Source organism: Rhipicephalus sanguineus, chromosome 8, assembly GCF_013339695.2.
Source record: "Rhipicephalus sanguineus isolate Rsan-2018 chromosome 8, BIME_Rsan_1.4, whole genome shotgun sequence".
NCBI lineage: Eukaryota > Metazoa > Arthropoda > Arachnida > Ixodida > Ixodidae > Rhipicephalus > Rhipicephalus sanguineus.
The window spans coordinates 46,359,310-46,385,839 of record NC_051183.1 but is presented as its reverse complement, the minus strand read 5'-3'; the positions used below and the strand labels follow the sequence as shown (position 1 = coordinate 46,385,839).

The 26,530-nt window shown below is 45.7% G+C and overlaps 1 protein-coding gene across 2 annotated transcripts in view; it reads right to left on the bottom strand.

The window, feature by feature from the left end:
• LOC119401807 (atlastin-2) overlaps window positions 1–26,530 on the bottom strand; it is a 234,553-nt gene that overhangs the window by 29,872 nt on the left and 178,151 nt on the right. Inside the window, exons 1-2 of one of the 2 annotated variants that reach the window (XM_049418142.1) lie at window positions 9,842–10,168; window positions 9,763–9,786 (exon numbers count right to left, since the gene is read on the bottom strand). The exons of the other annotated variant lie outside the window; for it this stretch is intronic. Coding sequence (XP_049274099.1) covers window positions 9,763–9,786; window positions 9,842–10,159 — 342 coding nt within the window. The 5' untranslated portion in view covers window positions 10,160–10,168. Of the gene's footprint in view, window positions 1–9,762; window positions 9,787–9,841; window positions 10,169–26,530 lie in introns of those variants that run through there. 2 annotated transcript variants of the gene reach the window in all.

Sequence of the window (26,530 nt, the reverse complement as noted above, 5' to 3'; positions counted from 1 at the left end):
CCAGGTTGCGGAGGGAAGCATCATTAACCATGCATGGGCGATCGCCCATGCATGGTTGGGGCGCTCGAGCGCCCCATTCAGCGCTTTCTGTTAGTCGCCGAACCTCGCAGCCTCAAGCCAAGCCGAAATATTCCTCGCAGAAGTGCTGGCTGCACGCGCGTGTTGCAGCCGATGGCTGTTCGCCATTTCTAAGTTTCGAAATTCATGCTTCACGCAACTTCTTAACTTGCGGATACGTGTGAAGGCTGACGCCTGGCACCGTTAACTACGGCCTCCACTGCGGCTCCGAGCACTGGCCTACCATATCAGACGTCTTCAGAGACAGCGGCTGCCTATTCCAGTGCTCTGAAGTGTTCACAAGCGAACAGCCAAAGCGGGATAGCTTGCCCATTTATTCACAATTACAGAGCTGGCGGAATTCTCAAATATTGTTTACTATATTATAATGTGCCCTCAACTGCTCAGATTTGTTAACTTTCGAATTTCACGTAAGATAACCAAATACCATAGACCGTTACATATATTTGCCCGCATCTGCCGATGCTCAGAGGTCCGAAGGATATAGAGCCTTTATGATTCTTACTTTCTTTATCTCTATATATGACTTTTATAGGTCCCTGTCATTGTTTCCCAGCAAGCTCCGCACTGTTTGAGCACAGTGTTGCACATTGTACATATCATTTACTCCTTCGTCTTCTTGCCTACTTGCGCATTGTTGTATGCGGTATTACTTATTGTTGCCCTTCCATATTAACGCGATAGCGTTAAAGAGCTCGTATCTCAGAAATACCGCCGTCGGCGTCGGCGCCATTGGTTGTGAGCGAAAAATCATCATCTTGTCCGTGACCGAAAAATCGAAAAAGCTGCAAATAAAATAAATAATAAAATTGTTGGGTCCGAGTGAGAATCGAACCCAGGCCGTCTGCGTGGCAAGCAGGTGTTCTACCACACAGCAACGCCTCTGCTTGGAGCTGCGCTGAAAGTAACTTTGATGTTTCCCAAAAATACGCGTCCTGTATGCAGGTGTCACAGCACGAGATGTAATATGGCAGTAATATTGCGTGGTACAAGCGTACATTGCCATCGGGCGTCACACCACGTCAATATCATAACGACTTGGTGGTTTAAAGAGAGCCACCCATTACAAAAGGCACACAAATTACTGCGCGTATTCCCTTAAGACCATGTAGTGGGTGCATCGCAGCTTCGAAAAAGGTTCTCGCGCATAATTGCTCCTGGTTTAAAGCATGCTACCCATTACATAAGGCACACACCTTACTGCGCGCATTCTGTTAAACACTCGTAGTGTTCGAAGTGCGCACTAGGGGCAGGATATTGCTATCGCGTTCAACTCTTAAAGGAGAAGCTTAAGTGTCCCCCAATTTTTGATCGTGTTATGTGGTATGTTTTGCCATTGTGCTGACTTTTCGCTTGCACATTTTTACTGTTTTTAGTTTGCATTTTCTTCTCGACATTGTCTGTATTGTATTTGTTATAAGTGGGAATTCGTTTTGCTTGTTTCAAAACAAAGACTTTATGTTCGTTTCTGGCCAGGTTATATTAATGACTGATTATTATTAGGAGCAGTAGAAGTAGAAGTTATGTGGTAAATGTAAACATTTCTTATCGTGGATTGAGTGGTTGCGAGTGCCTCCGGACCACCTGTTTTGAAGAAAATAAATAAAAGTGATATTAAACCTTGCCTTTGTAAGTTCATCCATGGATGTGCGTGATATTGAGCCTCCACCCAACTTTGGAAAGTCATTGAACACTTTTTTGCCTCTGTCAGCTTGACACGATGAAACGCACGCAGTTTATCCAGACTTCTTCGAGGCCTCTGCAGAGACCGAAAACAGTTATATCCCTCGCTCAACTTTGTGCGACATTTTCACTTACATTTGTCATTTCAGACATATAATGTCTTCTAGCTTTTTCCCTGGCGGCCATATTGGTTGCGTTTGCGCTCGCCTGCAGGAACACGGTACGTTAAAACAACGTTCTCAGTATTATTTACAGTTACTCACAAGAAGCGCGGTTACCGGCTTTGGCAAATCACTTCCTTTGAAGACTTCCACATAAGTCTGGAAGAATAGGGGCAAATATTGATGCAGATAGTGCATGAATGACATCTCTACTTACCTTGAAGAAGGTCATCAAATGCTCGCACGATAATGTTTTACCATTAACCTGCTTAACCAACAGGTTCTCGGGTGCGAGGACGGAGGTAACTAACTCTAGAAGATGCTCCCGAAACTCTTCCTCAATATCTTCAAGACGGCCATCGAACGACGTTTCGCGCGCCACCTACAAAAACAAACAAAAATACGTATGCAGTGGCACTCATCGTGAAAACTGTAGGAGAGTACGGAGCATGGATTCGCCTGCCTTTCGGCGACACTGGCGGTCATTGGCAAGCAAGTGCTGGCGTTCCAAACGTGAAAACTGCCCGGCGTCCATGGCGGGAAAGGTAACCTTAATTTGTGATGCAGTTGCGCCTTCTCCCCTACTCCTTTTGCCTTGCTCTTTCCCTTCTCCTCCTCCTCACCCTCCCATCACTACGCTTTACCCTCACTTCCATTTTCCACCCTTTGCTATGCTCTACTACACAGCGGCTATGCTATGCTATACGTGGCTATGCTATGCTTTACATTCTCCCTGATTTTTTACCTCCTCCTCACCTCACATCCCTAATCATCACACTAACTTTACTTTCCCATCCGCTTGCTGTAATACGCTGTACATGGCTATGCTAAACATTGTCTTCCTTGGGTGACGCCAAGAGAGCGGATGATCAGATGACACCAGATGCCAAAGGACACGAAATTAGACGAGACGACAGCCCGGGTCCCTATAGTGCTCCACACTTACAAATGAGTACGTGTTTTCTTTAAACCGATATTAAAAAAAAAATTATGCAGTTGCACTCTACGTGAAAGCTGCAGGAAGTGTGGAGCAGTGATTCGCCTGTCCTTCAGCGACGCTCGCGTTCGCGGGCAAGTGAATGCTGGAGTTCCAAAACCATGCTCGGCGTCCATGACGAGAAAGGAAACCACTATCAAGGCGAAAGCCTTTGATGTCTCATACTCGCAGCGTCCGGCATCCGTCCGTCCGTGCCATGGAGGAAGGAAAAATAAGGAGAGGCCCTGACGTCACATTCGTGAAGCCTCCACATCGCAAACACCCGCATCGCCTCCTAGCGAAGGAGCCTCGAAACATTTCGCGATTTCCGTCGTGTCGTTTGCAAGCGCATGCGCGATTCGAGCCTTTTTTTTTTGAAATGCGAAGCATTTCTTAGCGAACTTCAGCGAGTTTGAGCGTATCTATCTATCTATCTATCTATCTATCTATCTATCTATCTATCTATCTATCTATCTATCTATCTATCTATCTATCTATCTATCTATCTATCTATCTATCTATCTATCTATCTATCTATCTAGCCGCCTACGGCTTTGGGCTCTCCTGGCCGTTTCGTTAATAGGATATACACCAAAATTGGTATGGCGTAACATGACTTTATGACAAACATATATGACAGGTCATAACATGAAAATCATGATATCCGTGTCATGAACGACATGATTTACATGCCACTGTTCTGGTGCTCTTGCGGCCGTTTCGTTTGTTTGATATATACCAAAATTGGTATAGCGTGACAAGAGTGTATGACGAACATAAGTGACAGGTCCTAACGTGCAAGTCTTGACACGGATATCATGTACAGCATGATTTACATTCCACGCTCATGGTGCGCTCGCGGCCGTTTCGCTAGCTTGATATACACCAAAATTGGTATCGCGCGAAGTGACTGTGTGACGAACACAAATAACAGGCGGTAACATGAAAATCATGACACGCATGTCGTGCACAGTATGACTTACGTGCCACGCTCATGGCGCGCTGGCGGCCGTTTCGCTTGCTTGATATACACCAAAATTGGTATCGCGTGACGTGACTGTGTGGCGAACACAAATAACAGGTGGTAACATGAAAATCATGACACGCATCTCATGCACAGTATGACTTACGTGCCACGCTCATGGCGCGCTGGCGGCTGTTTCGCTAGTTTGATATACACCAAAATTGATATCGCACGACGTGACTGTGTGGCGAACACAAACAACAGGTGGTAACATGAAAATCATGACACGCATGTCATGCACAGTATGACTTACGTGCCACGCTCATGGCGCGCTGGCGGTCGTTTCGCTAGAGTGATATACACCAAAATTGGTATCACGCGACGTGACTGTGTGGCGAACACAAATAACAGGTGGTAACATGAAAATCATGTCACGCATGTCATGCACAGTATGTCTTACGTGCCACGCTCATGGCGCGCTGGCGGCCGTTTCGCTAGCTTGATATACACCAATATTGGTATCGCGTGACGTGTCTGTGTGACGAACACAAATAACAGGTGGTACTATGAAAATCATGACACGCATGTCATGTACAGCGTGACTTACTGCCACGCTCATGGTGCGCTGGCGGCCGTTTCGCTAGCTTTATATACACCAAAATTGGTATCTCGCGACGTGACTGTGTGACGAACATAAATAACAGGTGGTAACACGAAAATCATGACATGCATGTCATGCGGGGTATGATTTAGATGCCACGCTCATGGTGCACTCCCGGCTATTTTTTTACTGGATATATACCTAAATTGGTATGGCATGACAAGAGTGCGTGACGAAAATTAATTGCAGGTCACGCATCGTATATATGTAGCAGAATTAATGTTTCATTTGCATGGCATATACCAGATTATACGCGCATGCATGTATGACAATCTCGCGATATATAGCGAAGTAGATGTCACGACATGAATGACTTCATAAGCCTCAATGACAAACAAGACGATGTATGCAGCTCTTTGCTGGCTGCTTCGCATTACCTCGATTCCCACACTGCGTGGGATCTGCCGATTTTTTTTCGCCGTGAAGCGGCGCCGCGGCGCAGTCGATTCACGCATGCTGCTCCTTGCGTGTGTTCTTTAGGAAAGCTACGCAATGCCCAGCTGTTGCGTATGTTTGCGTATGCCAGGTGCAAATCGCGTGCACTGCGGAAAGTACCGGGTGTCACTTTTCATGTGTACGTACACGTTCGCTTCATTGCTGATCACCAATGCATGGTATTTGCATGCGAAGCTCTCGGATGTGCGCTCTGTTGCTTATTACTCATTGTGTCAACTCAGAACACACGTGAACTTTTGTTTTTGCCGTCTGACGCGCCGTACATAACATGCGCCGAAGGCATCGTACGTTTTTAGAGGCTGTGTCGTTCAACGAAAGGGCAATAAACTTATGTTGTTGTTATCGGACTACGTGATGTATGTATTGTGCGGTGTGCGCTGGCTGCGTGCTTGTTGTTGTGTGCGTACTGGAATTACAAACTTTACGTGCACGATCGCGTATAGAATACAGCGGTGTCCTCTTTTCGACGTGAAGTTACGTCAACTATAGGTTGGCGTTGTGCCGAAGAGCTACTACGCTCACTCCATATACACAAACAAAGAACCGCTAATCCAGCAACAGATCGGGAAATCGGGCTACGAGAAAGCGAAGGCCTAACGCTCAGCAGAACGCGTCACTGCTAGGTGAGTTCGAATACGATGATGCAGGGGCTGAACGTTTTTGATCACGGCACGTACCGGTATTGTGCACAAAAACGCTCCACGAAGAATTTCAGCACGCAGCGCTCGGGCCTGCCACTCACGAGCAGCCTCGTAAACGTCTGCTTGCAACATTTTACTGCGTGCGAACCGCACAATACGCGCTAAGTTTACGCTGGGACTACAAATCTGCGCAGAAGCTAACCACCGCGGAGAGCACGCCGCGGGGCGTCTGCTGTTTTGTTTGCCCCATACCGGTTTGTTTGCCCCATAAATCTGACGTCACTTCTGCCACAATTTTCGCAATGCATTGAAATACGATAGGGCCTCTCCTTAGTATTCCTTCATCCATGGTCCGTGCCCTGGAACAGTGCAAAAGTTGGCCTCTTCCCTTCACACTCTCCAGCAATCACGTGATGGCACAGCGGTGCGAAGCAACAGTTGCGCGTTGCTCCTTCCAACGCCGCGGCGGCGTCCAGCGGCGGCTTCCGTCCGTCAACGTGCAACAGTTGCGCGTTGCGCAACTGTTGCGCAACGCAGCGCCGCTGGACTCCGCCGCCGCCGCGTTCAGTCGAGTTAGTCGGATGGCTCCCAAGCGGCCCAGTGATCGTTCTACGACAAGAGGTTCGGAGAAGCGCCCGAAGAGTGCGGATTCCCCAATACCATGACACAGTCAGTCGCATGGCCACACGTTTTCGCTGAACGCACTGTGGAATTTACACTGTCCTTCAATTTTTGGGGATGCAATGGTAACCGTTCCCTCCTTATTTCACTCCTCGCCCTCACATCACTACCCCTCTCTGTCACTGCCATTTTCCGCCCCCTTGATGTGCTATACTATACACAGATATATGCTTTGCCCTCTCTTGCTCCTTTCCTTGCTCACCCTCACTCCCTTTTTTACCTTTGGCTATACTCTACTATACAGGGCTATGCAATTCATTGCCCTCCCCTCCTCATTTCCTTAATTCTCACCCTCACACCACTCCTCCTTGCCCTCACTTCCCCTTTCATCTCCTTGCTATACTATACTAAACATGGCTATGCTCAACTATGCTGGGTATGCTATGCTTTACCTTCTCCCATCCCCATCCTCCGCAACTTCACATCACCCCTAACCCTTACTTCCCTTTCCCGTCCTCTTGCTACACATGTCTAAGCTAAGATGGCTATACATACATGGTTTGGCGCGTGTGGCGCAATACATGACTATGCTATGCTTTACCCTCTGCCTCCTCCTCACCCTCACTTCCCTTTCTCGCACCCTTACTAAGCCACACAATACATGGCCATTCTATACACGCGTGCCTACCGACATGGCTATGCTAAGCTATACCATCTGCATTCCTCTTTTCCTCCTCCTCACCCTTACTTCTGTTTCCCACACCCTTGCTATACATGGATATGCTACACGTTGTTTTGCCTGCGTGACGCTATACATGGCTATGCTATGCTTTATCCCCTCCCTTTATCCTTTCCCTTCTCACCCACACCTCCCATTCCCGCGCCGTTGCTATACATACCTTTGCTATGCAGGTTTTTGCTGCGGGACACCAAGCAGCGACATAAGATGGCAACATACTTCTTCCTCCTTTTCCTCCTACTCACCCTCACATCACTCCTCCTCAGCCTCCCTTCCCTTTTCCGCCCGCTTGCCACACATGGCTACGCTACAGATGACTATATTACATATGGTTTTGCCTGCGTTACGCCAAGCGTCATGAGACGACTACGAAAGCATACGATGACAGTATACGACAGCCCGAGCCCATCAAATGCTCCGCACTTAAAATATCTATAAAGTCAATAAGGAGGCATGAGATGGAAACACTAGTTGCTTGTCGAAATGTTTTAGCACATCTGATGATACGTTCCAGTGTCTTCATATTTGCGGAACCCGACGTTGCAATCAAATATAACCCTGCAAAAAAAAAACTAAGAAAATTGAGAAATTAGTCCGTAGTTTCGAAATAATTTTTTGAGCGCGACGACGGCTTGATAGAGCCCGTCGTAAACTATGTCACGGCGATACTTGCAGCTATAGCTGCCAGATACAAGCTACGCCATAAATCACTATCAGTTTGCGAAGTAGCGAAGTATTTACTACGCCATTATTTATCATTTTGAGAAGTAGCGATGCATCCTGTACGCTTCTGCAAGGCAGTGCACGCATGTACGTATCTGCTCACTTTATCGATGGTGTGGCTGATGATGACTGATGGTGGTAATGAATGGAAAGCCTAACCCACGCAGCCGTTACGAAATTACCGTGGTGTGACGCCCCGCGTGATATATATTTCCTGTCACGCGAAAGGGCATGTGTTAACGGGATTGCACGCCTGACTTGCGCCTGCAAGTACTCCTACATAGCGGTTTCAAGCACTCGCGTGGCTTTGTGGTGGAATACTGAACTGCCAGGCAGAATGAGCAATTTTGATTCCTGCCCCGACTGTTAGTTTTTTCTCTATTTGTGCGCGAGAGCTCCAATGGACAACGGCGGCGGCGGCGGCGGCAGACAACTACGGCACGAAAAGGGGCTGTTGTGAGTAAATGACAGTTTATGCTATAATATATCCCAATTCTTTTCAAATGCACCCGGGAATGGCATTGCCAGTAGAACTTTTCTAATACCGAAGTACTTGTTTTGATAACTAGTTAAACCAAATTGCGTATTAAAATAATGTAGTGATCTTTATAGTAACAATATTACATGGCGTTTTGCGTACCCAATTCACGATATTATTATGACGCACGTCGTAATGGAAAGCTCCGCGAATTTCGACCATGTGGTTGAAATTTTCAGTGATCAAAAGCTTGCATTTATAGCGCTTTTTTGTAGCTTTTTCTCATATTTAGTCTTTTTTTCTATATCACGCTGTTCCTGAATAGACCATCTCGTGTACCTTACCGTGCAGTGACATCGCGCAGTACACGGTGCTAGAGGACTCCTTCCCATCGAAATGCGAAAGCCGCATCCGTGATCGACGCCGCGACCTTCGGGTCAGCAGCCGAGCAGCGTAACCACTGTGTCATGTGAAGCGGTTCTGTAATTTTTAAGCGTATTGTTCAACAAGGTGGTGAGTTGGGCTAGTTGATTTATGTTCATCTATCAAAAATTAGGTTGAAGCGCACCGAAAATCGTGCACAGCAGAAGTGGGCAGGACAGCGCTTACTGTGCTGTATTTTGTAATAGCGCAGAGAAGCTTACAATAACAAAACAATAATCTGGGCGAGTTTGTAAGATTCGATTCTTGAGCAGGTAGCGAGGAAGACGAAGACACAACACAGCAAGCGCTCGCCTCGCGTTTGTTTGTTTGTTGTTGTTCGTACCCACGAGAGGGATCGGCCACACTGACAATTATAAAAAGAAATGTGAACGCCTCGTGTTTTTGTTCCTCATTTGCGTCTTCGGTCTTTTTTTTTACTCTAGCTGCTCCAGGATGTAGAAAAGCTGTCTATACTTCAGCTATAGAAGTCCTTGTCTACACAAAGCAATATATGGTCTTGAATTAGAGTTAAATCGATATTTACAAAAATGGCAGTTGGTGATATATAACGCATTGAATGCTAGCGATTAGAGAAACGGAATAACAAGGCCTGCTTATCATGAAAAAAATGCCAAAGATGGTATGACTAAATTGAAGGACGTGATACTTATAGAAAAATTTTACCTTTTTTCCCGGATGGGGCAGCAAGAACCCGTCGATGTACGAAAAGCAAGATGACATGCCTTCTCGCAGCTTCTTCAGCTCTGCAGGTTGCCCTTCTCCTGTCTGTAGACGACTCGTGATTAGCGATTTGTCACCACGGGAGCCAAACGCAAAGTCTTGTGGACAGTTCTAGTCACGAACCAGGAACAGGAGCTTTTGAAAGGGCGTTGTGTTATTTTCCTGCAATAGTACATGTTTTCAGTTGCAGCTGATGCAAAGACAAAGTAACAGGCGTCTTGCAAATACCTTCTGCGCAAGCTTCCCGTACTCAGCAAAAAACTCAAGGTGCTGCAGATCGTCCTCTTTGATGTTATTCATCAGGTTATAAACCTGCACAGAGCTGGTCATCAAGGATAGAGAGAAGATCGTGGTGCTCTCTTTCGTTGTTGACTTGCCATCGAAGGTGCCCTGGGTGTCCATCAACAAAACCGCCACCTCCTCGCCATTCGAGTTGGTCATCTGAAAAAATAGGCGCGATGACTTATCCACCATGGCAACTGTGTACAAGCCTCACCAAAAACACTTCGTTCCAAAGCATAATTCCCGTCGTCTCGCGATTTGCACCCGGCCGCCACTGGAAGCCACTCAGTGGGGTGTCTGCGTTTTCCATCCAGTTGGATCGACCGTTGTTCCTGAGGTGCCGCAGAAAGAAGTTTAACAGAAAAGACTTTCCTTGCCGGTACACCCCAGCGACCGATATCACGACGACCGGACGATCTTTCACGTGGTCAGCCAAGAGGATGCCCTCGAGCTCTCTCTCGTTGAACTCGATGCTGTGGTCATCTCCGTAAGATTGCACTCGTAAGATTTGCACTGGTTCTCCATCCATCATGGCGATCACCGTGCGCGACCTGCACATAATGCGAGACCAGTAACTATTTTTATTTCATGAAATATCAGTGTTCCATTTTTGTCAATTACAAATGAAACAATCACCTTGAATATCAGCTCAGTATCAATTCAGAAACTTGAGACGCTTGGAAATAGTCAGTATAGGGAAGACAGAACAAAAAGGAAAAGCAGTAGATTCTGCCGCTGCGCGGCTCTCTAATAAGTCCAGCCTTATGCTACGTAGTGATTTCTATAAATAATAAATGAATGTTTGAGGATTTGCCTAGGGAAAATACAATATTTTTTAAAACCATTTATATTTGTAAAATCGAACATACATATATATATATATATTTTGTTTTGCTATCATTGCTTCAGATAAAGTAGTTTCCACCTTTGATAAGCGTGTGAAGCACAACCCGTAAACGGCACCTTCACTGTGTACAAGTAATGAAGATCACGCAAGAATTAACTCTTTAATATAACTGCTAGGAAATTGCAGAGAAACATCGCAACAACATGAGCATGCTGGCTCACTGTTGACTTTATGTGGCAAGAATAAGGCCTTTTCGCACTTCGTTTAACTGCGAAAGCGCTGAAGATATAAGCGTAGTAGTTTCAAGTGACTCAACAGATCTTGGGGGTAAACTCTAGATTGAATCTTAGTGATTTCAGTGAAGGAAGTATTTCACGTAGACATATGCATAAATGGTTTTTTGAGCCACCCCGACTCCGACGAGCAGCCCCTTTCATTGGTGTGGGCGGCGAACCCCACAACTGGCGCCCAACGTGTAATCGGCGACGTCTGCTACCGACAAGAATGGAGGCTGCTCTCAAGAATCTTCTTGAGACGATGGAGCGCCTCGACCTGGCGTCGGCAGCGTTCTGCGCGGCGCGTGGAGACGCCGCGTCCGCAGCAAGGACTACTTGGAAAACGATAGAGTGGTGGAGGCAGAGAGCCTGGCAGATGCATTGGAAGGTGAAGCTACGGACGTGTTGTGGGAAGAGGCTGCGAGCGATGCCCGAGAACTAAGCACCGAAGGCGATGAAGTAGCAGGGCCGCAAAGACGTGGTGCCTCTGTCGAAGCAGAGAACGGCACAGCAGAAGGTGCAGTGGCTACCGGCAAGAACGACGAGGGCAGCGACGAGAGCGACGACGACCACTCCCAACTCGACCGCAACCGAGACAACCACGCAAGAAGCCACGAGAACCATGGTCAAGGAAGGCAAGACATCCGCCATCAAAGCAAAGGCAGCTGCTGCAAAGGCGGCCAAGGAAAGGCAGCGGTAAGGGCTCCGGCCAAGGCTCTGGGCAATGCACCGGAAAAGGCGGTACCCACGGAGACCCAAACGACGGTGGTGAAAGGCCAAAAAGACAAATCGACGTAGACTATCACCGCGAACTTTCACTTTTGAGGGGGGGAATGTGTGGGGATCGCGGATAACAACCCTCGCCCTCGCCTTCAGCGGCGGTGATGACAAGCAGCGACGAGCGCCACTGCGCATGTGCCTCCATGTGGGAATGCTTTATAAACCAGCACAGCGAGCGGCCCGGGGGGAGTGGCCGGCGAACTGCCGTGAGTTGCGTGGGTGTGCGCGGCGTGCGGTCCGCTGGGGCCAAGGATAGGGGGACCGGCGCGGACGTTGTGCTTCGAAATTGGTTGAGCTTGTTCTTGTGTTTAACCCTTCTTGCCCTAACGTTAAAGTTTTATTAATAAATGGTTTTTTGAGCCACCCCGACTCCGACGAGCAGCCCCTTTCATTGGTGTGGACGGCGAAACCCACAATGCTCAACTACCCCTGTGAAGACACGTTCCACTTTCGTGTTCTACCGATTCTTATGAAAGGGGATCAGCCATGTTTCATTTGTATTTTCTCCTCGACACTCTCTGTATTGTTTTCAGTATTAGTATTATATGTTTTGAGTGTCTAAGCAGAAATATTTTACAGCTCGTTCCGGCGTGGTTCAATAAATTACTATTATTATATCATTATTATTATTAGTAGTAGTAGTGGTTGTAGGGGTGCTATATTTGCGGACATGTCTTATCGTGGATTGTTGAACCAGTACCGGTGCTTCTGGCTTCAGACCACCTGGTTTTAGGAAAATAAATAAAAGCAGCATTAGACCTTGCCTTTACGAGAGCATCCATGGATGCGCAGGACATCGCAACGCCACCCAACTTTGGAAAGTCACTGAACACTTTCTTTGCCTCTGTCAATTTCTCACGGTGAAACTCATGCAGCTTGGCCAGATTTCTTCGAGGCATCTGCGCAGTTGAAAACCAGTTAGGCTTCGACCATTTGTACAGCTTTGTGCGTCATTTTCACTTACATTTTTCATTTCAGACTTATAATGCGTTCTTGCTTTGTCCATGGCAGCCACATTGCTAGCGTGTGCAGTCGCCTGGAGGAGCACGGTATATTCAAAGAACGCCCACAGTATCTGCGGTTACTAACCTGAAGTATGGACGCTGGCACTGGCAAATCACTTCCTTTAAAGACTTCCACATAAGTCTGGAAGAGTAGGTGCCATTAGCAATGCAGATTGTGCATGAAAATAAGCCTGCTTACCCTGATGAAGGTCATCAGGTGCTCGCACGATAACTTTTTACCATTAACCCGCTTGACCAACAGATTTTTTGGTGCGAGTATGGAAGGAACTAACTCAAGCAGCTTCTCACGAAACTCTTCCTTGATGTCTGCAAGACGACCATCGAACGACGTTTCGCGCACCACCTACAAATAAGACAAGATTATGTGTGTGTTTTCGTTCGTTGAACGTCCTGTATTAAGAAAGCTATATTGGAGATGCGGCAGCATGAGATGTAAAAAAAAGAAGTTGCTTCCCAAAAAGCTTTAGTGATATCTGTTGATACGCGTCGATGTGTGCACGTTTCCAGAAACAGACGTTGCAATCAAATATAAACGAGCGAGAAAATAACGAAAATGCAGGAACGAGTTCATAGTTTCGAAAAGCTTTTCTGAGGGGGAGTAGTGGCTTCCTAGAGACCGTCATAAACTATTTTAGGGCGACACCCGCAGGTCACTTATATTTTTGCGAGGTAGCTAGTCATTAACATTCAGCGATCAATAAAATTCTTCAAGGTAGCGAAGTAACCACTGCGTCGTTACTCATCAGTTTGCGAAGCAGTATTGTCCCCGTTACGCGTCAGCAAGGAAGCTGCGTACACACTACATATATACTCTTATGCTGCGGCGGATGATGACGACGAATGATCCGGAAGTCCTTTTATTGGGAGAAAAGCTTTAAACCGCGCACTCGTTACGCAATTCGCATGGTGTGACGCCTCAAGTGATTCTAATATCCTGAAACGCAAAGTCACCTTTATTAACTTGATTGTATGTCCTGCACGAGCGTGTATGGGGTCCTTCTACAAAGCAGTTTCTAGCACTGGCGTGGCTCTGTGGCAAAATGCCTAACTGCCAGGCAGAAAGCCTAATTTTCATTCTGGCTACAACCTTCTTTTCTTCTCCAATAATGCGCGATAGCTGTAGCGGACACCGATGGTGGCGGCGGCGGACAATCACGCTACCACATTCGGCTGTCGTGTGCTAATCACACCTTACACTGCAATATAACCGAATTTTTTTTCAAATGCAATGAGCAATCACGTTGACAATAAAATTGCTCTAATGCCGAAATATTTCTTTTGACAACTGGTTAAACCAAGTTGGTATTAAGATAATCTGCTTACATTCAATAACAATAACATCAACAGGGGATTACGTACGAAAATAACTATATGATTATGAAGCACGTCCTATTGGAGGGCTCCGACACTCTCGGCCACTTGCTCGGAATTACCAGAAAACTAAGGCTTCAAATGATAGCGCTTCTTTGTGTATGTTTATCCTCTTTCGTCTTTTCCCCTATGTTACGCCGTTCTTCAATGCACCATCTGGTGTATTTCACCGTGCACTGACATCAAACGGTACACGGGGCTCTAGCAATTCGCTTCCACCTAAATGTAAAAGCCGCAGACGGGATGGAAACCACGACATTCGGGTAGGCATCGGAGCACCGTTACCACTGTGCCACCGAGGCTGTTTCAAGCTCTTTAAAAGTAGTTTGTAATAGGGCAGAAACGTTGTTCATATTTCACCTGCCCAAATAGTTAGCTGCACAAAGAAATACATGGAATTCAGTAATGTCGAAAGTTGGGCGAGTTGGTGATAGTTCATGATTATATATGAAGCAGCGCACGACGACAGGCACAAACGTGTCGCGTTTGTTCCTTTTGTGCCTGTCGTCGTGCGCTGCTTCATATATAATCAAGAAATACATGGCCTTTTAGGGTTAAATCGATATTACTAAAAATAACGGGAAGTATATGGCGAACTTAGTATTAGCAACCACATACGCGAAATAACAGGCACTGCATATCATGAAAAAATGCTAGGCGTGATTTAGCACAACTGAAGCAAAGGATGCTTAGATAAAGATTGCACCTTCTCCCCCGGGTAGGGCAGCAGGAATCCGTCGATGTCCGAAAAGCAAGATAATATGCTTTGCCGCAACGTCTTCAGCTCTGTAGCTTGTTTTTCAGTTATCCTTAGACGACTCTCGATTGGCGATCTGCCACCATGGGATCCAAACTCAAAGTTCTGCGGCCAGTTCCAGTCTCGTACCACAAGCAGGAGCTTCTGAAAGGGCCGTGTTTCATTTTCCTGCGATGGTACAGGTTGTCACTTGCAGCTGTTGCGAAGATCAAGTTACGTTGGTCTTGAAAATACCTTCTGCGCAAGCCTCCCGTACTCGGCAAAGAATTGAAGGTGCTGCAGATCGTCCTCTTTGATGTTGTTCATCACGTTGTAAATCTGCACAGAGCTGGTCATCATGGATAGGGAAAATATTGTGACGCTCTCTTTCATGGTTGACTCGGAATCAAAGGTCCCTTGGGTGTCCATCAGCAAAACCGCCACCTGCTCACCACTCGAGTCGGTCATCTGGAAAAATGGGTGCAATTACTCAACCACCATTGCTACTGTGCAACAGCCTCACCAAAAACACTTCGTTCCAAAGTAGAATGCCCGTAGTCTCGCGTGTACAGCCAGGGCGCCATTGAAATCCATGAAGGGGGGCGTCTGTGTCTTCCATCCAGTCGGATCGGCCATTGTTCTTCAGGTACCGCAGTAGGAAGCTTAGCAGAAAGGACTTTCCTTGTCGGTACGCCCCAGCGACAGATATCACGACGACCGGCCGATCTTTCACGCCGTCAGCCAAGAGGATGCGCTCGAGCTCCCTTTCGTTGAACTCGACACTGTGGCCTTCTTTGACTCGTAAGATTTGCACTGGTTGCCCAACCATCATGGAAAACACCATGCGTGATCTAGAGAAAAATGGGAGACAGGTAATTCTTGCTATATTATTAAAGTTTTATACTAATTTATTTTTCAGTTAGAAATGATATGTTTAGCTCGAATATTATCCCTATATATACATGGAAATTTGGGAACCTTGGTAAAAAGTCAGTAAGGGGAGCAAAATAGAAAATGAAAAATCTATAGGTCCTGCCGCTTCGCGCTTGACTAATACGGCGAGCTTGGTGTTACTAGTTGTTCCTATATTTAAGTTTTGAATGGCTCTTCAGACTTTCGCAAGAGAAAAATGCACAGTTTTTGAACCTTCAACATCTATAGAGCACAAAATGCTAATTATCATTATTTTAGCGTTATTCTTTAATGTAGGTTACCACCTTCAAAAATGCAAGTTTCTGAAAAAAATACTTTTTTTTTGGAATCGACGTTTTCAAGCTCCCGGTCTATTCAAGAATATTTAGCAAGGAGAATTGTGCAGTTATCTTGAGTCGTTAGAAAGTTATGACCATTTTCCCAACCCCTCCTAGACGCATTCAAAACCGAAACTGAAGGTTTCTGAATCCACAACACTTCCATGTCTTCATAAATGTTTTTCTTATACATAGTTTGTAATGCTAAGCACATTCTCAAGTTTGTGGGCATGATATTTTCGATCTATTTTAAGATTCCCACTACGTGGCTGCGGCACTCCGTTGTTTAAGTTGCGTGCGTTTTCGCTCGGTTGTCTCTTCTTTTTCGTGCACCATTTCGAGCTCCAGGAGTTGTGGCCTTTCAAGGAGAAAGTTATAGTACTGCATGAAATATGACAACGTAAAAAACGAAACAGAAGCATTAACGCAAGTACGGAATACCAAGCGTGGACCCGCTGTGACGCACTTTGATGAGATTCAGCTGGAGTGCTAGAAAAAAATATGTGCTTCATCTCGCTCAAAAGAAGAATGCGCCGCTTCAAAGGAAGTTCCAAGCGATGATCATGGAGAATGTGAGACATGCTGAATGTTTTTAAATGCGAAGCATTTCTTAGCGAACTTCTGCGACTTTGAGCGTATCTATCTATCTATCTATCTATCTATCTATCTATCTATCTATCTATCTATCTATCTATCTATCTATCTATCTATCTATCTATCTATCTATCTATCTATCTATCTATCTATCTATCTATCTATCTATCTATCCGCCTACGACTTTGTGCTCTCCTGGTCGCTTGGTTCATCGAATGTGCACCAAAATTGGTATGGCGTAACATGACTGTATGACGATCATAAATGACAAGTCATAACATGAAAATCATGACACGCATGTCATGTACAGCATGATTTACATGCTACGCTCATGGTGCGCTGGCGGCTGTTTCGCTAGTTTGATATACACCAAAATTGGTATCTTGCGACGTGACTGTGTGACGAACATAAATAACACGAGTTAACATGAAAATCATGACACGCATGTCATGCACAGCATGACTTACGCGCCACGCTCATGGTGCGCTGGCGGCCGTTTCGCTAGCTTTATATACACCAAAATTGGTATCTTGTGACGTGACCGTGTAATGAACATAAATAACACGAGATAACATGAAAATCATGACACGCATGTCATGTACAGCATGACTTACGTGGCACGCTCATGGGGCGCTGGCGGCCGTTTCGCTAGCTTGATCTACCACGAAATTGGTATTGCGCGACGTGACTGTGTGACGAACATAAAAACACGAGTTAACATGACAATCATGACACGCATGTCATGTACAGCATGACTTACGTGCCACGCTCATGGGGCGCTGGCGGCGGTTTCGCTAGATTTATATAACCAAAATTGGTATCTTGTGACGTGACTGTGTAACGAACATAAATAACACGAGTTAACATGAAAATCATGACACGCATGTCATGTACAGCATCACTTACGTGCCACGCTCATGGGGCGCTGGCGGCTGTTTCGCTAGCTTGACCTACCCCGAAATTGGTATTGCGCGACGTGACTGTGTAACGAACATAAATAACACGAGTTAACATGAAAATCATGACACGCATGTCATGTACAGCATGACTTACGTGCCACGCTCATGGGGCGCTGGCGGCGGTTTCGCTAGATTTATATACACCAAAATTGGTATCTTGTGACGTGACTGTGTGACGGACATAAAAACACGAGTTAACATGACAATCATGACTCGCATGTCATGCAGAGCATGGCTTACGTGCCACGCTCATGGGGCGCTGGCGGCGGCTTCGCTAGTTTGATCTACCCCGAAATTGGTATTGCGTGACGTGACTATGTAGCGAACATAAATAACACGAGTTAACATGAAAATCATGACACGCATGTCATGTACAGCATGACTTACGTTCCACGCTCATGGGGCGCTGGCGGCGGTTTCGCTAGATTTATATGCACCAAAATTGGTATCTTGTGACGTGACTGTGTAACGAACATAAATAACACGAGCTAACATGAAAATCATGACACGCATGTCATTTACAGCATGACTTACGTGCCACGCTCATGGAGAGCTGGCGGCCATTTCGCTAGCTTGCTCTACCCCGAAATTGGTATTGCGCGACGTGACTGTGTGGCGAACATAAAAACACGAGTTAACATGAAAATCATGACACACACGTCACGTACAGCATGACTTACGTGCCACGCTCATGGGGCGCTGGCGGCCGTTTCGCTAGCTTGATCTACCCCGAAATTGGTATTGCGCGGCGTGACTATGTGACGAACATAATAACACGAGTTAACATGAAAATAATGACACGCGTGTTATGCACAGCATGACTTACGTGCCACGATCACGGCGCGCTGGCGGCCGTTTCGCTAGCTTGATCTACCCGGGAATTGGTTTTGCGCGACGTGACTGTGTGACGAACATAAAAACACGAGTTAACATGAAAATCATGACACGCATGTCATGTACAGCATGACTTACGTGCCACGCTCATGGGGTGCTGGCGGCCGTTTCTCTAGCTTGATCGACCCCGAAGTTGGTATTGCGCGACGTTACTGTGTGATGAACACAAATAATAGGAGTTGACATGAAAACCATGACACGCATTTTCCTCAATGACATACAAGGCGATGTATGCAGCTCTTTGCTGGCTGCTTCGCATTACATCGATTCCCACAATGCGTGGGATCTGCCGGCTTTTTTTTATATGGACATTCGATTCAAATCTTTACAGCCATTTTTCTCAAAACATACTTTTTTTGCATTCTACGTTTACGCGAACGGTCATAACATTCCTTCTGATCAAAATTGTCGCGTGCAATTTTGCGCGCTATTTCTTTGCATGTTTAGCTGTGCATTCAAGCACAATTATTGAACACGAGCGGCAACTTTTTGTACTATAACCTATTGTGTGCAAAAGAAACCCGTGAAATATAAACTTTTTTCAGTCTTTTTACGATAACGTGCCTTTGCCAGCGCCTCCTCTATTTTTCTGTGCCTGTGCGAAGGAGCGGAGCGCAATGGGATTGATTGATTGATTGAAAACTTTATTGAAATATATACAAAGTGCTCTCGCTTGTTTGCTTCAGCATCATGGTGTAAAAGAAATGGGAAAGGAAAGAGAGAAAAAAAAGATAAAAAGGTGAACCGACCGTCGGCGTTAGCCGCCGGGCGCCGCCACCGTAGTAGACCCGCCGACGAGTCGTCGCTCGCGGAAACGAATGCCGCGGGTGCATTCGAAGCTGCTATATGGTTCAATTTTCGGCTGTATTCGCGTTGTTTAAAGTATAATTAAAACTTGTATAATTAAAACTTGTAAAGTGGAATCATGAAGCACTTGTCGTTCTGGGCAACCAGCCCATTTCGAAGGCATGTCTTTCGCGGCTATTTGATCGAGACGCTCGCGCGTCGTCTGCTAGCCCGATACCAAATAGCGCATGCCAGTGATGCGCTGAAAATTGTTTTGCCACCGTTACGTTCGCTTGACTGAGAGTCGGTTTTTGACTGTCTGAAAGTCGAATTTCGAAAGCAGCATTTGCCTAGAGCTAATACTGAAAGCTTGGGCGCTTAAGGTTCCCCGATGCGTGCTACCTTCTACTGGTGTAGCACACTGTGCGCAAGCCTGGAGTTCATGCGCTACATAGCATGAAATGTCACTAGACTGCTTCCAGGGATATACGTGATCGCCCGTTCCCTTGTAAAGCTTTTGAGAATTACATTTGTTGCCACCGGGAGAAAGCAACAGCTGGTGCCAGAAAAAGAGGAACTATGCGAAGTGATTCCACCATTTCTGAGCTAAAACCAGTTAAATCGCGGTGGTAGAAAAACAAACAAAAACAGCTACATATGCCGCGCGCTTCCTGCAACACTGACCGATGTGCGTGAACAGACGTTGTATAAAATCGTAGTGCCGGCTCTCAACTTGAGCCATTGTGAAATGCGTGAAAAATGGCGCGGCCTGTTGTCAGATGCCTGAGTTCGTCTTTGTATTTGTCGACGGATAGTTGTAGCCTCAGTATCTGGCTCCTCGGGAATCTCGGAGTGAGGCAGGAAATGTTCAATACATTGACCGAAAGAAAAAGGAGAAGATGGCTTTCGCCTTTCAGTCGTCTTAGATGAATGTATAAGGGACTCTGTGAGATTTCTTTCTTTAACAATAAAGGGAAATAAAAAAAGACAATAGTGATTTTTTTCAGTTCCATTTGCAGAGTGGAAAAAAACAGTATGACATACTAAGGCATTGGGGCGTTTGCAATAGCCTCAAATAGAAAATAAAACGCAAATGCTATCAAACTCGAGTGCAAGTATCGAACCGGCAGCACGGACTGACAGACAGCCTGAAAAATACGCATACAGTGGGGATGGAAAGACACGCGAACATGCGGCATCTGCATTCATTGCTGTTTCGCATTTACTTTCAAGTGGTTATAGCCTGGACGATTGATGAAAAGACAGCGTCATCCATGAAACAATAAAAGATCATCTAGCATCTCTTTATTGCCACCACGGTTAGAGCGTGATGAAAACAGCGCGCCGCTATGTTCGCGTTTCTTTCCATCCCCCTGTACCTGTGAAAGCCTGCAAGAAGCACAAATGCAATTAAACTCGGATGCAAACACAAATTCGTGAGCTTCGTGATACGCGCGGCCGTACAGCGCCAGCTTCCCGTAGTCTACTTGCACAGCGCCACCACGCGGCAGCGGCGAGCGGACGCGGAGCGCGCGCTCGACGGCCCGAGGAGAGCGTTCGCCCAGGCACTGAAAAATAGAGGAGGCGCTGGCCTTTGCTTAGAGATGAGGTGATCGTGGAGGTTAGATGCACACGGTAGTGTGCTCACTACGTACCTGCCGAGTCCCGTTTGAATCGCACCTACCATTTTGTAGGTATGACTGTTTGCGCAACATGCATATTTTGGCACATTTTGATTTTACAAATTTTGTTTTTGACATTTTAGCACTTTCATCATTCTAAAGTTTATGTTTAGCTAAGCGCTACATGCCAATACTATAATTATAACTTCTGGACTGGAACTGTAAATTTTTTTCTCGAATGTGCTGACCTACGTTCTTTAAGAGAAAACAGCTTCCACATTCGATAAAAGTATCATTCACAGCACATAAACGGCACCTTCATAAGGTACATATCCAGCTTTTGTGGACACATCACAGCCAGCGCCCCTGGTGGCCCCGGCGCGAAGCTAGCGCGTTTTCAATGGAACTGGTGAGTTTTTCCCGAATAATTAAGTGTAGAGGGAGTATGTTGAAAAACGCAGACCACAGAGCGCTTCTGGGAACCTAAACACACGAGAGGACTGCAGCGATCATGTTGCAGTAAGCTTCAATTTTGTTCCCAGAGCAGTTAAAGATTGTACAATGGGAGTCTATGGAAACGGCGAAAAAAGTGGCCCGTTTTTCAAGACAAAAACGGTCACTGTGGTAAAACTAAGCAAGTTATGTTAATGGTCAGGAAATCATATGTAGTCCTGACACTCAGCTTTCGTTTGAAGCCATTCTCAACTTTTCGCAATTGGCGTAACATTGTTCCCTAACGCGTTTTTTGAAACGCGGTCCTTCAAATGCTTGTGGTATATTGATAAACCCTTGCTTATCACCGGCGGTACGGTGACGTCCGTGGCCGAGTGAGTTAATCGTTCACTTTCAAAGCGCGACATCACCGCGCCGTCATCGGTTCGATTCCTAGCGTAAGATAAGCTGTTTTTTTTTTTCCAACCCGTGACTTAGTTTCACAGCATCCCTCAAGATGTCGCCGCAGAAACAAAAGAGCTTTCGTTTCGGTTTCGGTTTTTTGACTGCAATGTTGAGCTGCCGTTTCCCTTTCTTTTTATTTTATGACTTTTTTAGTGTATGTTTAAAAACTCCACACGTATCAGATCGTTCAGATCTACATTTGTAATTCTTACTTTATCCTTTTTATAAACGTCCTAAGGAACAGAACGAACGCTCAAGTTATGGTGAACAAAGCTCTTTGGAACTTTCGTACGCGTATTATGGTGGAAACTTATTTCTCCGTTCTCATGATTTCGTTGTTATATTGTGAGGTACCTACAATTCAGCAACGTAAAGGAAACGAAGTAAGCTTAGAAAAGCGAGGCGTAGTAATGAAATGACAATGTTAGACGTTTTTGCAGTTGCTTTTTAATTTAGGGCTAAGGCAAGTGTCTGTCGTAATCTTAACGAAAGAAGGGCAATCGTTCGAGGGATTCTTTTCCTTGTTAGACACAACTAATGAAACGAACAGATCATTACTCCAAGCAAGGAATAGGAAAGATTATTTGATTTTTTGTTTTAAGAAATCAAAATCGCTATCTGGATAGGCATCAGCGGACGGCTCGTATACCTACATGCTGCGCTCTCAACGCAAAGAGACTGTGCGAAATCCCCTTTCCCACCTGGAGTGGCTGTCTTCTTTTAAACTGCCATTTTGCAGAGTTACGCGAGGCTAGATCTAGGAGAGTTAGCGTCCAGCCTTACTTCATTTGTTGCTATCGCACTCTTTGCATCGCCCTTGCGGTCAAACTGGGATTTTTATTCACCTCTCGTCGTATCTATCGTCCTACGTCAAGAGAAAGAGACCGGCATGCCTTCTCCTTTAACATCACAAAACACTGTGCGCTGCATCGGATAGGTCCGTGTGGATCAAATTTTTGTGGTAGTCCAGGGACTGGTGTTGCCATTTACGAAACGAAAATCCTGTGATTCAACCGCTTTTCTCAGGCACTCGCAGCCGACCTCAACGTACCGCAGTCATTTTAAACATCTATAAATAAAAATGTGCGCAGCTTGTACTAGTTGCGTAAGGCTGGAACCGACAACGGAGCTAGTGTTCGATCTAGCTTCTAAGGTTTTGCTAGTAACACCAAGCTTTTGCTAGAGGCGCAACGTTTTTGCTAGTAGTACTATGATGTCGTTAGGCTTGGATCGTCTATTCTTCTCAGGTTTCGGTCGGTTCCCCACACTACGCACTTGTTGCGTGGTTTTGAAGGGGAAATGTCGCGTCACTAGTAGTTACGTGATGTGATTTTAGTCACGTGAGAGAGAAAGTACATGTTTATTAGAGTCCAGTGCAGACGCTGAGGTTGCTCCGCGCCACCCGGTTGTTCCGAAGTTTTTGGCGCCAATACGTCACGTCAGTAGTTACGTGACGTTACGGGATTTTAGTGGCGAGACTAATTACTTCATTTTACGTGATTTTAAGTCACGTGACTAGTTGTTACGTGATTATAGTCAGGTAAGGAGATGTTGTGCGATGTTACGTGATTTTAGTCATGCGATAATTGCAGGCCTGGTGTACAAAAAATTGTAGTCACAGGAAACAACAACCCATCATCGATATCACATATGTTTCACGATCACGAGAAATTAACTTTCATTGCTCAAAAGAGCAAGCGAAGCTGCACTCATGCACTTTTTTATCGCGTTTCAAAATTTCTTGGTCTTCTACGATATTTCTGGAATTTCTTGCATGCTTCACTTGCTCTATTCTTTTTTTCTTTTCTGGTGAAAAGCGTATATATATGGCTGTAAGCTTGAAAATATAGCCAGTTGTAAGTTCAGCGCTGTGTGTGTGTTCCAATATCATCCTCGTTTCTTACGGTGTGAAATATCGAATTATGCTCTTCAGCGCATTTTTACAGCGCAAACAGAAACAGCCGTTTTCACTTTGCATTCCGTTCCTGCTCTTTGGAAGGTAGGGACACTAGCAAGAAGCTTTGCAAGGAGCGTTTGACCGTAAGATCTTGATAATAGCTATCGTATCACGTGCCAGCCGCCGCGCGCTGTGGCTGAATGGGTTGATCGTCCGTGCTGGCTGTTCGCGCGTAATCGCTAGGGCGCGGCTTCGAATCAGAATGCGGTCTTTTCTTGCTCACTTTTCTGTCTCTCTCAGAATTGCTTAAGTTTGCCGCGGTGGTACAGCGGTTACGGCGCTCGGCTACTGACCCAAAGGGCACAGGTTTGAGGGGGGCTCCAGCATTTTCGAACGAGGCCAAATGCTAGAGGCTCGTGTACTTGGTTTTAGATGCACGTAACGAACATGAACTGGTCGAAATTTCCGCAGCCCTCCTCTACGGCACGACTCATAAACATATTATGGTTCTGGCACGTAAACTCCAGCAAATTTTATTACAAGTGCAATGCTACTGAATGTTTAGTTCTTGTTTTCTCGCTGGACCATTTTACCCAAGATATTTGCTGCAGTTTCGGTTTCGCTTCTGTAAATGGAGCAAGTAAACTTCTCATGTTTATTATTTATTACCACGCAACCCATTACTTAATAACTATCAAAAGGAACCCAGATTTTAGTTAACCTCAACCATAAGAAGGCAATACGCAACGAAACCAAGGCAAGCATGAGGGCAGCCATTTACAATATAAGGAAGCGTTTTGAAGAAGTACTCTACTATTACTGACAGACGCAGAAACGTAAGCAGGAATAGTGCAACGAACGCAAAGCTTGTATTGTCGAATTGTCGCCTTTTTTTTCTAAGGGAGCAGCGTTCTCTGCTTCTGGAAGTAGTGCCACTCTATTGCATTACATTTACTACCCCTCCGAAAAAGAGCCACCCTGGCTAATTACGGACAGCTGCACAGTGACAGCGAAGCTCTATCAGGTCCATATGCAGGATCTCATGCCTAGTTATTTGATTACAATAAGTCTCAAGCGACTTGACAACGTATATCAAGTACGAGGTTTGCTAGAGCACGCGGTACGGGCCGTGGTACTTCGGAAGAAGCTTCATAGACCGACCGGGGCCACCTAGGAGTCCAGAGCCCAGGCCCGTAGCTAGGGGGTATGCCCTAGGGGCCCGCCTCTCCTCCCAAGAGTTTGACGGAGGGGGTGTTTTACTGACAAGAATAATGAGAATAGGTATTTTTCTCAGACAGTCAACGCCTTCAGCAAGTGCCCCCTCCACCCCCCACCCCCTCGCCCTTCGCTGACTGCCGCAGGCCGGCGGCGACGGCGGCGGGGACTGGTGTGCGCGGAACAGACGGCGAAACTGTAGGCAAGCAGACGCAGAAACGCGACAAAGCGCGGCCGCGCGCCGTTGCCATGGCAACGACGGAGAGATCTTCCACCGGCTGCTTTGCTGCTGGCTTGCGTTTCCTTTCTTGAATTCTCAGCGCTTGCCACTTTCCTATGAAGAATGCTGTCTCACGTTCATAACGTGCATGCCATTCGTGACCTGGAAATGCCGAGCGCGCGGCGATAATGCAATCGAGAAGCATGCAAGATATCAGGACTATTTTTGTGAGGCGAAACGACACCCTTTCAACACGTTCTTTAGTGTACGCTGCTTTCCTGATCGGCATAGGCAATTTCATCGCGAATATCAGCAGATGACACACTGCCTTTGTCGTTGTAGCAACGCCACTTTACGCACTTGTAAGAGTAATCACTAAGAGGGACGTTCAGGCATGGACACATGCATTTCGTCTATACTGCTGACTTTCCCGGAACAGATACTCATGTTAGCAGCAATTACAATAGAGCGAATGAAAACAGCCAGGAAGAAGACTTCAATACTAGCAAGCGCTTTTTGCACTACAGTTCTGCTTACCGATTCAATGAGCCACATATTCGATGCTCACTAGATTGTCCTCCTCACTGTGTCACAATAATGGGTGATCAAGCTATACGAACAGATCAAGCTCGCCTTGTTTGTTCGCCTCAGGTTTATGACTAACGTGTCGCTGCTGCACCATATATATATATATATATATATATATATATATATATATATATATATATATATATATATATATATATATATATATATATATATATATATATATAGATATGTATATATATATATATATATATATATATATATATATATATATATATATATATATATATATATATATATATATATATATATATATATATATATATATAATATGTGTGTGTGTGTGTCTAGAGAGAATACCTTGCGGGTGGCACTCACTAAAAAAAAAAAAAGAAAAGATGCCTTTACTATCGTTTCAGCCATGACACCGCCTTCGTCAGAGTCTTGTGCAGCCCGTGCCACAGCCGAAACGTTATTGAATGCATTTTTTCCCGCTTCTAATGTGTACCACCTAGAAGTTCATTCAATGTAGAAAGCGCCGCGCGCATGCGCCGTTGCTCGACATGCGTTCACTATCAGTCGCGAAGGCAACGCCTCTCTCAACTTTAACTTCTTTTACTCTTTTATAAGCACAGAATAAATCGAGAATGCCTAATAACGTGCGTATTAATTTTAAACGCATTTTTTTCTTTAGTAAATAGCAGCGCACTGCGTACAGCATTCTGCACATCTCATTCGTGCACTATGAAGGCTTGCCTGTCAGGGAATCTTAAGGGAATCTCCTGGAAAGAAAGGCATAATATTTCCTTTGGAACGCCTGCACATCTTCATGGCAACAGAAGGAGCTCCGCTCACAGCTTAATAAATTTTCATATGCTGAGTGAACGAAAGAAGGGGGAATTAAAGGGTTCGCTTTTCTCTGCTGTGTCTTGCGACCCGTCGTTGAGCAAGTCAAATGCATTTTATATTCTACATCACGAGTGATACAG